Source organism: Mastigoproctus giganteus, chromosome 8 (assembly GCF_048544385.1).
Source record: "Mastigoproctus giganteus isolate SK-2022 chromosome 8, ASM4854438v1, whole genome shotgun sequence".
Classification (NCBI taxonomy): Eukaryota; Metazoa; Arthropoda; class Arachnida; order Uropygi; family Thelyphonidae; genus Mastigoproctus; species Mastigoproctus giganteus.
In genome coordinates, this window is record NC_143582.1 from 70,622,298 (window position 1) to 70,636,141 (window position 13,844).

The 13,844-nt window shown below is 37.0% G+C and overlaps 1 protein-coding gene across 1 annotated transcript in view; it reads right to left on the minus strand.

The window, feature by feature from the left end:
* Positions 1-13,844, minus strand: part of LOC150081616 (SPARC-like) — a 111,928-nt gene that overhangs the window by 37,331 nt on the left and 60,753 nt on the right. The window contains exon 5 of the mRNA XM_090379471.1: positions 7,978-8,116. Within this exon, the coding sequence (XP_090235597.1) occupies positions 7,978-8,116 (139 nt within the window). The remainder of the gene's footprint in view (positions 1-7,977; positions 8,117-13,844) is intronic.

Below are 13,844 nucleotides of genomic sequence, written 5' to 3' on the forward strand. Positions count from 1 at the left end.
CGAGAAGGTCCCACTCCGAAATGACACCTCTCGATGAATTGAGTGTTCTGTGTGGTGTCACTGTTATAGGTATTCCTCCGATTGATGTTGTTCGGAGTAGATGTTCAGATTGCCTGTCATTTTTAGTTTCAATTAAAAGGTCTTCAGAAACGAAGCCTCTTAACTGATTTGGGTGAACCTGCTAACCCATCTAACCCTTTTTGAATAAAAAAGGGCGACATTTTACCAATCGCTGTTTCATTGGTAGAACGCATGATTAAGAACCTTGGGACAGGCCCTGATGCTAATTCGGTTCGCTGCCTCTTTTTAGCAATAATGCTATCTGCCTCTCTGTCTAAATTTTCAGATAGGGACCGGGTTGGGGCCCCTGAAGGAGTAAGTTTATCAGGATTCATATAGTTTTTTAAATTGTTCAGTGCCCGGGTTCCCCACCCACCACGGAGCCCAAAGGGATGCCCACTACCCGGCATGCAATAAATGCGCTTGGGAGTGGAACGCCAGGGCTACCCAGACACTATATCCGCACCGCCGACAGCCTGAATCCTGTCCCTCGGACCATGAGGGTAGGGGCGTGGCATTGACATGGTTGACCCTCGCAGGCGAGCCTACTAGCCGATTGATCCTAGCCGGGCCTTCCAGGACCACCCGTCTTGTTGAAGCAGGGGCCAAAGTGGTGTATTGAAGCTGGGCCCCTCAACCACCAGGATCCCCCTTTCCGAATTTCCACGGGTCGCAGCGCATGGCAAACACGCCTGATTCCATTGATGTAAGCCTGGAACCTGGGCTGTGGGCGTTGGATCCCAGTGATGCTATTCTGGAAGTCCAGCAGCGTCACTGGGAGATCACCTCACGTCGAGGGGATTCTAATAAGTTAAGACAGCCAGTGCTGGTTTCATAATTTTAAGAAGCCTACCTAATGTGAGGATGGCAGAAGAGGTATCAGCAGATTCTCCTTCTGCCATCTAGCCTAGCTTTGAAACATCCAATAGAACAAGAAACTTATTCAGAAAAAGGTTATAAATCTGAGTGGGTCTTCAATGCTAACAAAACAAGCCTGTTTTGGAAACATGAATAGCTTGCATTTTGAAAAAAAATTCAATGATGTTTTCTCAGAAAAGGATGTTTCTAAATCATTTTCTAATGCATTTCAAAAATTGACTTCCATTTGTTTCCATCAATATCAGGTTTCTTCAAAAATCACAAAAGAAAATTTGATTTTTCACAAATTGTTGTTAATTTTGGCAGATTCTGTGCATTAAAATTATAACAAAATTTTACTTTTACTAGACTTTTATATTTAAATACAAGTTCAAAACACTATTAAAAGGAGCAGTTAGGGTAAAATGTCCATTAAACACTCACCTCTCATTTTAAACCGATCTACCATGGGTCATATTTTTTTTTTTCTTTGATTTTCTTACAGATCCTTCAATTTTAGTGTCCCTCCTCAGCATCCAACATTAGTCAGTCATCATGTTGACATTCCAACTTCCCTGGTACCTCATCTTTATGTCTTTAATGTCCTGGAGAAACCTCTCACTGTGTTCTTCACTAACACTTCCTAGTGCTTTCTGGAAAGTAGTCAATGTCGGAGTGTAGAAAATATACCTTGACACCCATGTTGCAGTCCAGCTTCTTGAAGTTTGCCAACATATTTTCAACTATATTCTTGTAGTAAGTTCTCAACAATATACCTGAAACTAATCCATGCCTGTTTTTCTTTTATTCCATAATTCCCTCAAAATCTTGGTCCCCTCATCAGTTTGCAAATTTGATGTCCAACAAAAATACCTTGTTTAAGCTTCTTTTGGGTGATCAATGGTAATTTAGTACAAAAGGTAGTTGAACTAGGAACCTACCTGAGGTAAAGCTTTCACAAAGTCAGTTTGATGTGCAAGGGTGGAAAGAGGAGAGCTTTGGGGGTCTACAAGTAGTTTATGAACCATGTTCTTTGATCTAGGCAAAGTTTTTTACATAAAATCTTTTTATGTAAAAAGATTGCTATCCAGGTAACATGCCTATTACTTTAAAGTCAACCAATCATGTTCTTCATAATTAACATTTGTCAACAACTTCTTCAAGTTCTCATATGTTTCTTTAAAATGCAGAGAATAAGCTACTGGAATTGACTCATATTTATTTCCATTGTGGAGCAACACACCTTTGAGATTCCTCTTTCACGAGTCAATAAAAATTCTTCACTGTGAAGGACTGTAACTAATTCCTAAATAGTTCATTAAGTCATTTATATTACTACAAAAAAATAAACCCATAGAAAATACCTCAGAAAAGTAGGGGCCTAGTTCTCATTCTCTGTGTCTGTACCATGAGAAAAACATCCCATGTGCTAGATTTTTTGACTTAAGTCTAGAACAAAGGAGTTCTGCAACTTCCTTTGTTAAATTTAAATCTCTTACCAGATCACTGAGTTTGTGCTGTGAAAACAGTAGTGGGCTGGATTCAGTCTCCAGACATGTAGGCTTCAGTTTCATCTTCAGAAGCGTCACTTTCGGTACTCTCTGCTACTGCATTCTCCAATATAAGTGGAGAGCATGGAATTGGCAAGTCATCTCCACATGGGACTGGTCTAATGGCAGATGGAATATTAGGATAAACAATGCCCTTCTTACTCTTTACATTGTATCCCTCTACATTAATAAAACAAAAATAACAGTCACACAGTGGTTTGTATGCTCTTGTCAAATCATGATAATTGCAAATGGCATAGCCTTCTTTTTACCAATTTTCCTATATGAATGCTTCAAACACAGGTTCGGCAAACTTTACGCAGAGTACTCCAAAATAAACATAATACATATATTTTTTTTTTTTACAAATTCTGTAATATCGTCTTTGCTCGAGGCCTACATAACTTCCACAAATATAGCATAATAAGTTCCGATTGTTCAAACACTTGAGTGAAGATGTTTTACTCACTGTTCAGCACAAGTCTGACATGATAACCTCAAAAATAAACTGATCTCACACTGATAAACACTGTTGCATGCAGCTCTCCAAGTCGAGAAGTAAATGGCTTGAAACAATGTTGCCAACAGGTGAAGATTTAGTTTACAAAATCTCAGCATTTACTCCTAACTTAATACATTTAATAACACAACTCATGAACATCTCTGAAATCAGAATAAAAAAATGAGTTAAAAACAGCCATTAGTTTACAAACATCGAAAATCATGTAGAGTGGTAGCTGTACATTCCTTTCAAGGAAGAGGAAACTAGTCAGGGCTTAAAAGCAATGATGAGCAAGCTAACTCCTTATTTGGTGCAATGTTTCAGGTGACTTCATTTCAACAGATGTTTCTCTACCAAACCTTCACCCTATGTGTTCTCTTAAGGGCAAAATAAGAATTACCTTTCTCTTTGTGTGGTCAGAAAGGAAGGCATGGGAGAAGATATACAAGAGTTAACTGCATTATCTAATGACAATGAAGGAACCAAATAAGAGGACAGATCTAGAAAATGTAAATGTAAACAAATCACTTAAAATCTGAACAAAACAAAGCTATGGAATCAATCTATTCCTTCGTGGAACAAAGCTTGCTCTTAAAAGTGCACCATGATGATACACTAAAATATTGCATGGAGCTATAAAAAGATCTGAATCAGGAAGACTTGGCCAATGTTTAGTGCTTTCTTCAAAGAGTTCAAGAAGGCAACTCCAGAATGGGTTCAACCATCCTGCAGCATTTTTAAAAAATACTTTTTGAAGGCTGCATGATGATGGAACAAAATCTCATGCCATACCACACAAACTAGAAAAAAGATTCATAAGGAATTCATTTAACCTCGTACAGGTTGAAGTTGGAAAACAAATCATACATTTGCAATTAACATGCAAGACAAAACCAAGATGGTAATCCAGATTATATTGCTGTCCAGGCTTTCTAATAAAAGGCATGCAGCAGAAACTGAATATCTGTATGATAGGAAGCAAGAGTCAATTAAAATGACTCAATTAATCTGAATGTTCTCTTCAGGATACAGTCTAGGAATTAAAGAACAGTTTTGATTCATTATGTTTCACATCACTACATATGTGGAACAATAATGAATGGTTGGGAGTATTTGTTGCGTCGGTAGCCATTTAGAAGAAAAGTAATGACAAGAATAGAAGCAAAAAACCTAGTTTATTCAATGCAGAAGTTAACTAAGTTAGAAATTTTTTTAATGAAAGAGAAAAATCCAGTTTATTCAATGCAGTTTGAAGTTAACTAAGTTTCTTCTTCCCACCAGGAATTACCTGGAGAACAGCATTTAAATTATCATCAGAAGGGTAACATAAACCAAGGTATCAACAGTGGATAAGAGAATGACAGAACTGATACCAGTGATTGTTAATCAGATGAAGGATTAAGAGAGTGTAACAGTTAGCAGCTGATGGATTTCTCCATTACTTTGGAAAGAGATGAGGGTACATGCAGTGGGATGATAAATGGGGGGGGATGTCACCAGGATCTGGAGACCTCTTGGCATAAAGACTGTTCAGGATTCTTCTAATTTTTTTTCTTCCTATAAGATCCACCACCAACTGGTATGCAAGAGTCAATTTACCAAGATCATCAATGAAAGGTTTAGAGAAGTAATCTAATAAATCAGCCTTACCTTTAGATGAGATGTAATTGAGCAATCAGGATATAACAGAAACAGAAGTATGGATGGACAGAAGTCAAATCCAAAAGCTCTGCTATCCTTTGGATAAGTAAAGTTTCCAACTTCTTTAGCCTTTTCAAATCCAAGTGTGCATTTATTTATAACTTGTTTACAATTGTTGCAGGCTTTAGTGTAGGCAGAAAATGAAGGTGGAGACTTGAATATAAGCAAATTGCAATATGCTATATTCTTACCTTGAAGGACCTTAACATTTTCATTGGAAAACCATGGTTCAAATAAAGGATGAGCATTGAGTGTAATGAGGAATAAGAATTTCATCTTTACAAGAATAATTTTACTGCCTTATCTGAACAAATATTAGGATCAGAAGAATCTGTGGAAAACAACCAACACCAATCTGACTGATGTACTGTACCTAAAGCAGTATTTTCCAACATGTGGCCCAGGTAACTTATGAAAGTGGTCCATGAAAAGTGATAATAAAACAGTTTTTTTTTTTTTTTTTTTTTTTGTGGTAGTGGCAATAATCCCATTAATAGTGATGGAAAATGCAGGTATGCCAACAATTCCATAAGTATACTACATATCACTGTATATTATTGATAAGTATTTCTTAAGGAAATAGTTATTAATATATACATATATACTTCAATATTTTTTTTTTTGTGGGCCTTGACATCTATCTACCTTAAATTTAAAAGTAGTCTGTATCTGAAAAAAAGGTTGGGAAACACTGACCAAGAAACATTCAAGTGTTCTTGAAAATTTATTGGTGAAGAAAAGATCAAGGGTGTTAAGTGCGTAGTCAGGACCATCTGGTGTTCTAGTAGGTAAATGAACAAGTTGTTTGGGGTTATTTTTTTTCAATGATAAAATCCTGATCTCTGCTACACACAAACCAAATGCTACTTCACTATACACGAAAAGTAGTTGCTGACAATTTCTCTTATGATTATATACATACACCGATGAGCCAAAACATTATGACCAGCGGGTCTTTATGCAAATCGAAGCAACTGCAAGTGCACGGGTCAGGATACAGTAAAAAAAACACCTGATACTGAGCTCCATTAATCAGTGTTACTCTTGTTCTTCAGATCGGAAAGGCAGCGGACTTAAGCGAGTCTGATAAAGGCCAAATTGTAATGGCCATATGACTGGGTCAGAGCATATCCAAAACGGCATGGCTGGCGGGGTGCTCATGGTCAGCCGTGGTTAGTACCTACCGAAAAAACCCACAAACCACCAGCGAGGTGTTGGACGATCGCTGCTCATCGATGCTTGAGATGGGCGAAGGCTCACGCGGATGGTACATCGCAACAGAAGGGCAACTGTGGTGCAACTCACAGGTAATTGGAATGCTGGTGACAGGAGTAATGTGTCACAACACACAGTACATCGAACCCTGCTGAAAATGGGGCTGCGTAGCCGCAGGCCGCTCCGAGTGCCCATGCTAACCACGGTCACTGGTGACAACACCTATGATGGGCACATGAGCATTGAAACTTGGCCTTGATTGAAAGAAGGTTGTCTGGTCCGATGAATCATGTTTCCTGTTGCACCATGTGGATGGCCGGGTACGTATGTGTCGTTTACCTGGGGAAGTGATGGCACCTGGATGCACCGTGGGACGAAAACAAGCTGGTGGCAGTGTCATGCTTTGGGCGATGTTCTGCTAGGATACCTTGGGTCCAGTCATCCATGTACCGGGCACTCTAATGTCTACCACATACCTAAACATCATTGCTGACCAGGTACACCCTTTCATGGCAACGGTCTTCCCTTCTGGAGGTGCTGTCTTTCAGCAGAATAATGTGCCAGGCCACACCGCCCGGATTGTTCGAGATTGGTTTGCGGAACATGAGGAAGACTTCCAGGTATTGCCCTGGCCTCTAAATATTCCCCAGACATCAATCCCATCGAGCATCAATGGTTTGCATTGAAATGCAACTGCGATCTGTGGCATCTCAACCACGGACCTTACAGGAGTTAAAAGGTCTGCTGGTTATGTGTTGGTACCAGATACCACAAGACACATTTAGAAATCTTGTAGCATCCATGCCTCACCGGGTACGAGCTGTTTTGGCTGCATGTGGAGGAACAACATCATATTAGGTAGGTGGTCATAATGTTTTGGCTCATCAGTGTATATAACTGAGAACATGCTAAAAAGTTAAATAAAATTTCTAATGCTAGGATTAATTTAGATGAAGATTAACATTCTGAAAAAATTATTTCGGAAAATTAATGACAACCAAAAATAAGGATGAAGTTAACACAGAAAAGAATATTTTAACACATGACATAAATGTTTTGATGAACTATTTAAGGAGCTGAAGAAGAGGAAAAGACTGAAATAAAGGAGGTTTTGAATACTATTTCTATTGTTAATGTAGAAAAGGCCATGTAAAATACAAAGTATGAAAAGATGAAATTATACCTGAAATGCTGAAAGCTGGCTGGAAAATAGTGTCATGGCAGTTACACTGTATTATCCAGAAGTGCATTTCTCAAGGACAAATTCCAAAAGTTAGGGGAAGGCATTTGCTTCACCAATATGTAAAATGGAAAATAAAGCTGAATGTGGAAATAGTAGCAAACTAGTTAAATTCAGTCGGAGCAAAAGAGAAATTTGCCATAACACAAAATTTTATATTACATTATATATTACAATTTCTATATCTATTTTAACATACTTAGCTGAAAGCTAGATGAGGAAAAGAGACCAATCGAAATCAGATCTTCAGAAATGAGTTTTAAGAAAAATAAATGGAATTAAAAGATGAAACCAAAGAAGAGACCATATTACAAATAATGAAATATAAAAAAAAAAATCTTTAGGTGAATAATAAAGATAAATGGGGATTTAGACAGATATGTAAAAAAAAAAAAAAAAAAAAGAAAAGAAAAGAAAAGATAATAAACTTAAAAAGAAGGCCAAGAAAAATAAAAAGGTGGATTGAAGGTGTCCAGCATGCATTGGGGGAGGGGAAGGTATACTATGGTTAGGATGACTGAAAATCTAACATAAAATAAGGTGGCAGGAAAGAAATGGCAAATGGAAGTCTAACAGCTTTGTGTTATTACTGGCAAAGCCACCTCTGAAATAGCCAAAAATTTTATACCCAGCGGTGTAACAGATTTGGCTAATTCAAAGGCAGCTATTTCTGTTTATCTTATGAGCATAACCTTTAACGGGCATTTTACAATCCATATTACAACTTGAAATAGTGGAAATAATAATCTCAATTCCATTTAACATATGCATGTGAATAAAACATGGGTGAAAAAAAAAAAAAAAAAAAAACTGACATAAAATATTAAGAAGTTCTAAAAATAATCATCTACCTCTACAAGCACCATAATAATCCACATGAGTATGTTTATACTTCTTGTGATGGCAATCCTCAGTTCCTTCATTACATAAGCATCTCATCTTGTACAGTTCACAGTCACTGTCCCAGGTTTCATTGTGATTACTGCATACCTACAAATATAGAAGAAAAAGAACGTCATTATCTTTTTAAGATTTTTAAATAGACACATTACTTTGTAAACAAAATATTCTGCATATGTATCCCAACTTAAAATATTTTACTTAGATCTGCTGTCACTATATGAGTTAAATTAATGTGAAGCTTTTTAAATTTTTCTGCACATGGAATCAAAGAAAGGACTTACAAATAAGGAAATAAAAAAATTTTAGGCAAATAATAATCAATCAGTTGAGGTGGCCACCCAGGTATGAGCAATGTAAGCAGGAGTAGAGGTGTGGCATCTGCATCATACAGAGGAATAACACCTCTCTGCATCATCGGGCAATACTTGACAGGACCATATGCGTAGGGAAAGTTCCATATAAGGATACCCCTTCAGCTTTTTCCCCTTGACTTGATCCCCAAAGCTGGCTTGACTACATCACTAGGTTTGCCACCATTGCCAACCCAGAAGACCAGCCCTTGCTACCAACATCTGACACCACTTTTGACCCACTGACTACCATAATAATATTGAGACAAGAATTAATTAATGCCATCAACTCACTGCCAGCAACTTCTACTACTGGACCTGACTGGATTCCGCAATTTATGCTTAAGAGTCTGAGTCCTTACATCCTGCAACCTCTGTTACATATCTTTAACTCAGTGCTCTCAAAGCACTGTTTCCCACACCAATGGAAGGAATACCTCGTCAAACGAAGGCCAAAAATTCGAGATCCATCACTTGTAAAACATTACAGACCGATCTCAAATTCATCCTGTCTATTGAAACTGCTAGAAAAAATACTGTTCCCGATCCTCACTAAGCAAATCCTGCCAGACAATCCTCCACAAATCCACTATGCACTCCAACACAGATCAACTGTGACCAACCTTCTAGCAACAACTAACAGAATCCTCACAGCCTTTGAGAATAGAGATGAGCTGGCAGCCACCTACGTAGACATTGAATCTGCATTTGATGCCGTGCTCATCCCATCTCTCCTAAAACTACTAGAAAAGCACTATCAGATAGGAGGCGACATCTTAGCTTTCCTCACATCTCTGCTAAATAACCGAATATCAAATTATCTGTAAATAACTCACGATACTGCAAAGTAATCTCAGTTGGAGTCCCGCAAGGGGGAGTGCTATCTGGCCGCCTCCTCTTCACCGCCCTTATTGTTCCACTGGTAATCCAAAACTTAAATATCCTGGTATATGCCGATGATCTAAAAGTACTCATGCCAATAAAAGCAAGCCAAAAACCTCACCAAGTCTCAGAAGAGCTAACCTCCATTCTCTCCTCAATATATATCTACCACAAACAATTTGGTCTGCTTATCAATCCCGAGAAGTCAGAAATCATGGTCTTCTCGTTAAAGAAACAGTCAACAAAAATCTATCCAACCCTCAATGGCACCTCCATCCCTCTTGTCCAACATCACATTGACCTAGGAATAAGTTTTGATCCGAAGTTCTTTTCGGCCAGCAAGTAGACGTACTCCTCACAAAAGCTGTACAAAATCTATACAGAAAACTACTATCCAAACTGTTTGGTGCCATGTCATTGGCTTTGCTTTCCCCAAACTAGGAAAAGACTACATAAATCCAACTCACCATCATCCAATTGTGCTAGCAATCTGTGTAGGAAAAGCCTTCCATAAAATAGTTAACAATAAGCTATTGTAGCTTTTGGACACAAAAAATTTGCTAAGCATCCACCAGTATAGATTTAGGAAAAGCCAGATAAACTCTGGACCTCTTGATAAAAACAGAAGCTAATATTTGCAATGCTTTCCTTCACAGTGAACACCTTGTAATGATATGCCTTGACATAGAAAAAGCATTTGATACAGTTTGGAGATGTGGCATATTAAAAAATCCCCATGATTACGGTTTGAGATGACATCTACTCCTAATATGAAATATTCTAAGCTGTAGAACCTTCTGAGTCAACAACTAAAACATATTCACATAAGAGGGAGTCCCAAAGGGCTATGTCCTTAGTGCTACTCTGTTTGGTATAAGAATAAACTCTGTTACAAAAGATATACTAGACGTAGTGGAAATGTATCTATATGCAGATGCCCTTACCATTTCCTATCATTCACAGCACATGCATATGATTGAGAGACTACTTTAGGGCACAGTAAACCTGTGACCAAGTGGTCAGATGTGAGGGTACATAAGTACACATGCTTTGATTAACTGGGATTCTAGCCTTTGTGATTACTAAATGTGCTGTTTCTTGCATATCTAGTGAATTCTCTGACCGTGTCCTCCTACAGTATATTCAGAAAATTTATTTTATTTTAAATAAAATAGAAACTTTGACCAAGAACAATGGGTACAAAATCTCAAAACAAAAAAGCAACCACAATACACTTTTGCAGAAAACAACCCAATATCTCTTACAACCAGTACCTACCTTCTTGAACTAACTCTCGATAATAACCTCACCTTTTGAGACCACATTAAAAATATCTTCGTACAGTCTGTCTGGAAAAAGCTAAATGTACTTAAGAGTGCTTTCCGTCACACGCAACAACATTGATACAGAGCCCTGATTAGGCCTAAATTAGAATGTGGTGCCCTAGTATATAGCTTGGGGAGACCAAGTACTCTGAAGTGGCTCACAAACCTGCCATGTCTGCCAATGTGTACAACTATATCACCTAGAAGGTGATATAGTTGTACACATTGGCACTAATGATATTAAGAGTAGGAGACCGGCGGAATTACTTAACAAGTACAGGTCACTGATGAAAAAAAAAGCCGTGAATTAGGGTTGAATTTGAAAGTTTTACACCACATTTTAATTTGGGATTGGTACATGCACATTGGGAAGAAAAGAATAATTAGTTGAGCTTTATGAAAACAGACATTTGAATATACATCCCACAAGCTATGCACATGGATAAACTCTGACTTGTACACCTATCATTTAAGGCCATTTCTGAGTCGTGAAATCCTCGAATAAAGCATTCAATGTGAATCTTATAACAACTTGAAATTTTCAAAATATCACATTATTATAAAATATACAAATTATCAAGAAATGTCTGCTTGCTCTGACTGCTAATCAAGTAAGTAATACTCTTTAGCATGGAAACTAGTAAAGCCAGACTATTTACATAGTCCACAGGTGCCCAAAAATGCAACCTGTTGGCCATGTGCAACCCATTCTTTTACAATACTGGGCTGTCTACTTGGCCATGTTTGGTATGGCCCTAAGTGTCATGCGTCCACCCAAGTTTAAAACTAGCATGTCACAAAATACAGTTTCACACACTTCTGAAAGTATCCATATTTAGTAATACAGTGGATTACAGGTATTTGGGCCACTGGTTAATCGGGACAGCTGTTTATTTTGGACAAATCTTAAAGAACAGAATCCAATCAAGAGAATAGCCAGGGTTTACTTCACTTAACTGGGACAATATGCTGTTTAATCGGGGCATGAGGCCGCAGCACTGGAGATTACCCTGCGATTGTCTCTGACTGTACCTCGTGAATTGGTCGGATTTCTGGAGGTCACAACTATAAAATAATAAAAACAAATAGAAGACACCTGTTTATTGGACTTTTCTGTTAGTGCAATCTATCATAGACGGATAGTAAACTCGATCTTATGGAATTTGCGATAATACCGACAGCTGGAATTCTGTGGGTTATTATGGTGAAATGTGTTTACACTTCTATGAAATCTTCAATCGTATAAAAAAATTAATTTTCAGAATCTTCTCTTCATTCCTGTTTTTAAAGTTCTGTAACTTGTTACTCCATTCTCACTTGCACATATCGTGAGAATGGAGTAACAAGTTACAGAACTTGTTACTCCATTACTTGCAATTTCTGTGTGCCGTGTTCTTTGTTACTGATTGCTTATCTTTTTACTGTTTTAAATTTTAACCCCCGCCCACAAACGTCAGTGAATAGAAATGTCAACTAGTTAGTATGTACATATTACAGTACGTATTAATTATTCCGATTACCATGTATATTCGTCCAATTTTCGTGTATCATTTATGCTTAATAAATCTTTACTTTTATAGCCTGTGGATAATATTCCTCCTATTTTCGCTAATTACAATCGCTGTTTAATAGAATTGAAATTCAATTCACAAACGTGATCACAATGACCGGTGCCTACTACACATCGTATAGTGAACAGTACTTTACTATGGTAAGGTTATTGTAACATGATTTGATTGTACAGTGAGCCAATTGTAAAGTGGGTATCCACTGTATTTTTAACTATTTACGTGAAAATTCGCATAATTGGGACAGCCCTTAATCAGGCCAAAATGTACTAGTCCTGATGTGTCCCAAATAAGCAGAATCGACTGTATTTGATTTTTCTGTATTGCTTTTGCATGTTTTATGTGTCTTCCTCAGTATTTTAACAATATCATTATAACATATAATAAAAACTTTATTATAAGAATACTTAATTCTTAAATATAAACATTGATAACAAAAATCAAATTCTATTTTGAAAAATGGAAAATTAGTGTAAAGAACTCTTCTTGCAGCCTTTTTTTTTATTATCTGTTCCAGCTCCTAGCCCAACGACGATCATAATGACCACTTGTCTGTCTCCTAACATCCTGTGTTAACACAAGTAACAGACTTCTGAAAAAATTTTAACATAACAGATCCCAAATGCAAATGAACCACTCTATAGGATTACCAATTTTCAGGAAAATAAGATGCCTATCATTTTATGAAAAATTCCCAAACATCCAAAAAACAGGAACTAGCCACTATAATATGCAAATCTTAAATCTGGTAAACCTCGGCTGCATCATTAATATAATAAAGTGGTTCCCAACCTTTTTTGACTTGCGAACCCCTTTCAACATAATATTTTGATCACGAATCACTAAGCCTATATTCTCTAAAATCGTATAATAGTTGTGAATTTTTATTAAAAATATAAAATTATTATTAAGTACCTATACATAACAATGGTCTTTGAGAATGAAAAAAATTTTAGTATGGAAAACATTTAACACGATATACTGTACGATAGTAAACTAATTATAAGGAATTGTGGGAGATGTAGTTTCTTTCATTGGCAATTCTTTACTTTATATTTAATTTTATTTTACTTTATTCTATCTTTGTTTATTATTAGTTATAATTTTTATAATGAACAGTCCATAATTTTTAAAGTTTAAAAATACTATGAATTCACATTAAAAACAATTTAATACTGTATAACGTTCAAATCCAACACGATGTGGTGTGGCACAGCAACTAGCAACGTTTACCAGAGTTTGTCTGACACATGACTGAACGGTGAGATACATATAGGAACGTTCACACCCAACCCCCCCCCACTAACGTCCTGTCATGCATGCTCACTATGTAAGGGCGCATGACCCAAACCACAACTAAATATAAATTTTGAACCGAACCACATAAATTAACATTAAACTATTTTATAGTTTACAAAAATATACCTATGTAAATCTAAGCAGAAGCCATTACAAAATTTTTAGTGCGAACCCACTGGAACACTCTTGCAAACCCCTGGGAGTTCCCGGACCACCAGTTGGGAACTGCGCAATAAACTATTGTCTCTTTCAAACCATCTTTTTTGTGTATTGTAAGAATTCAAGAGTTAGAACTAGCAGACAAGAGACTGGAGAAACTCTTAAATTCCTCTTCAAAGAGTAACATCACTACTACAGTTCGGAAAATTAAAATTCTCTGGAATGTCACAGT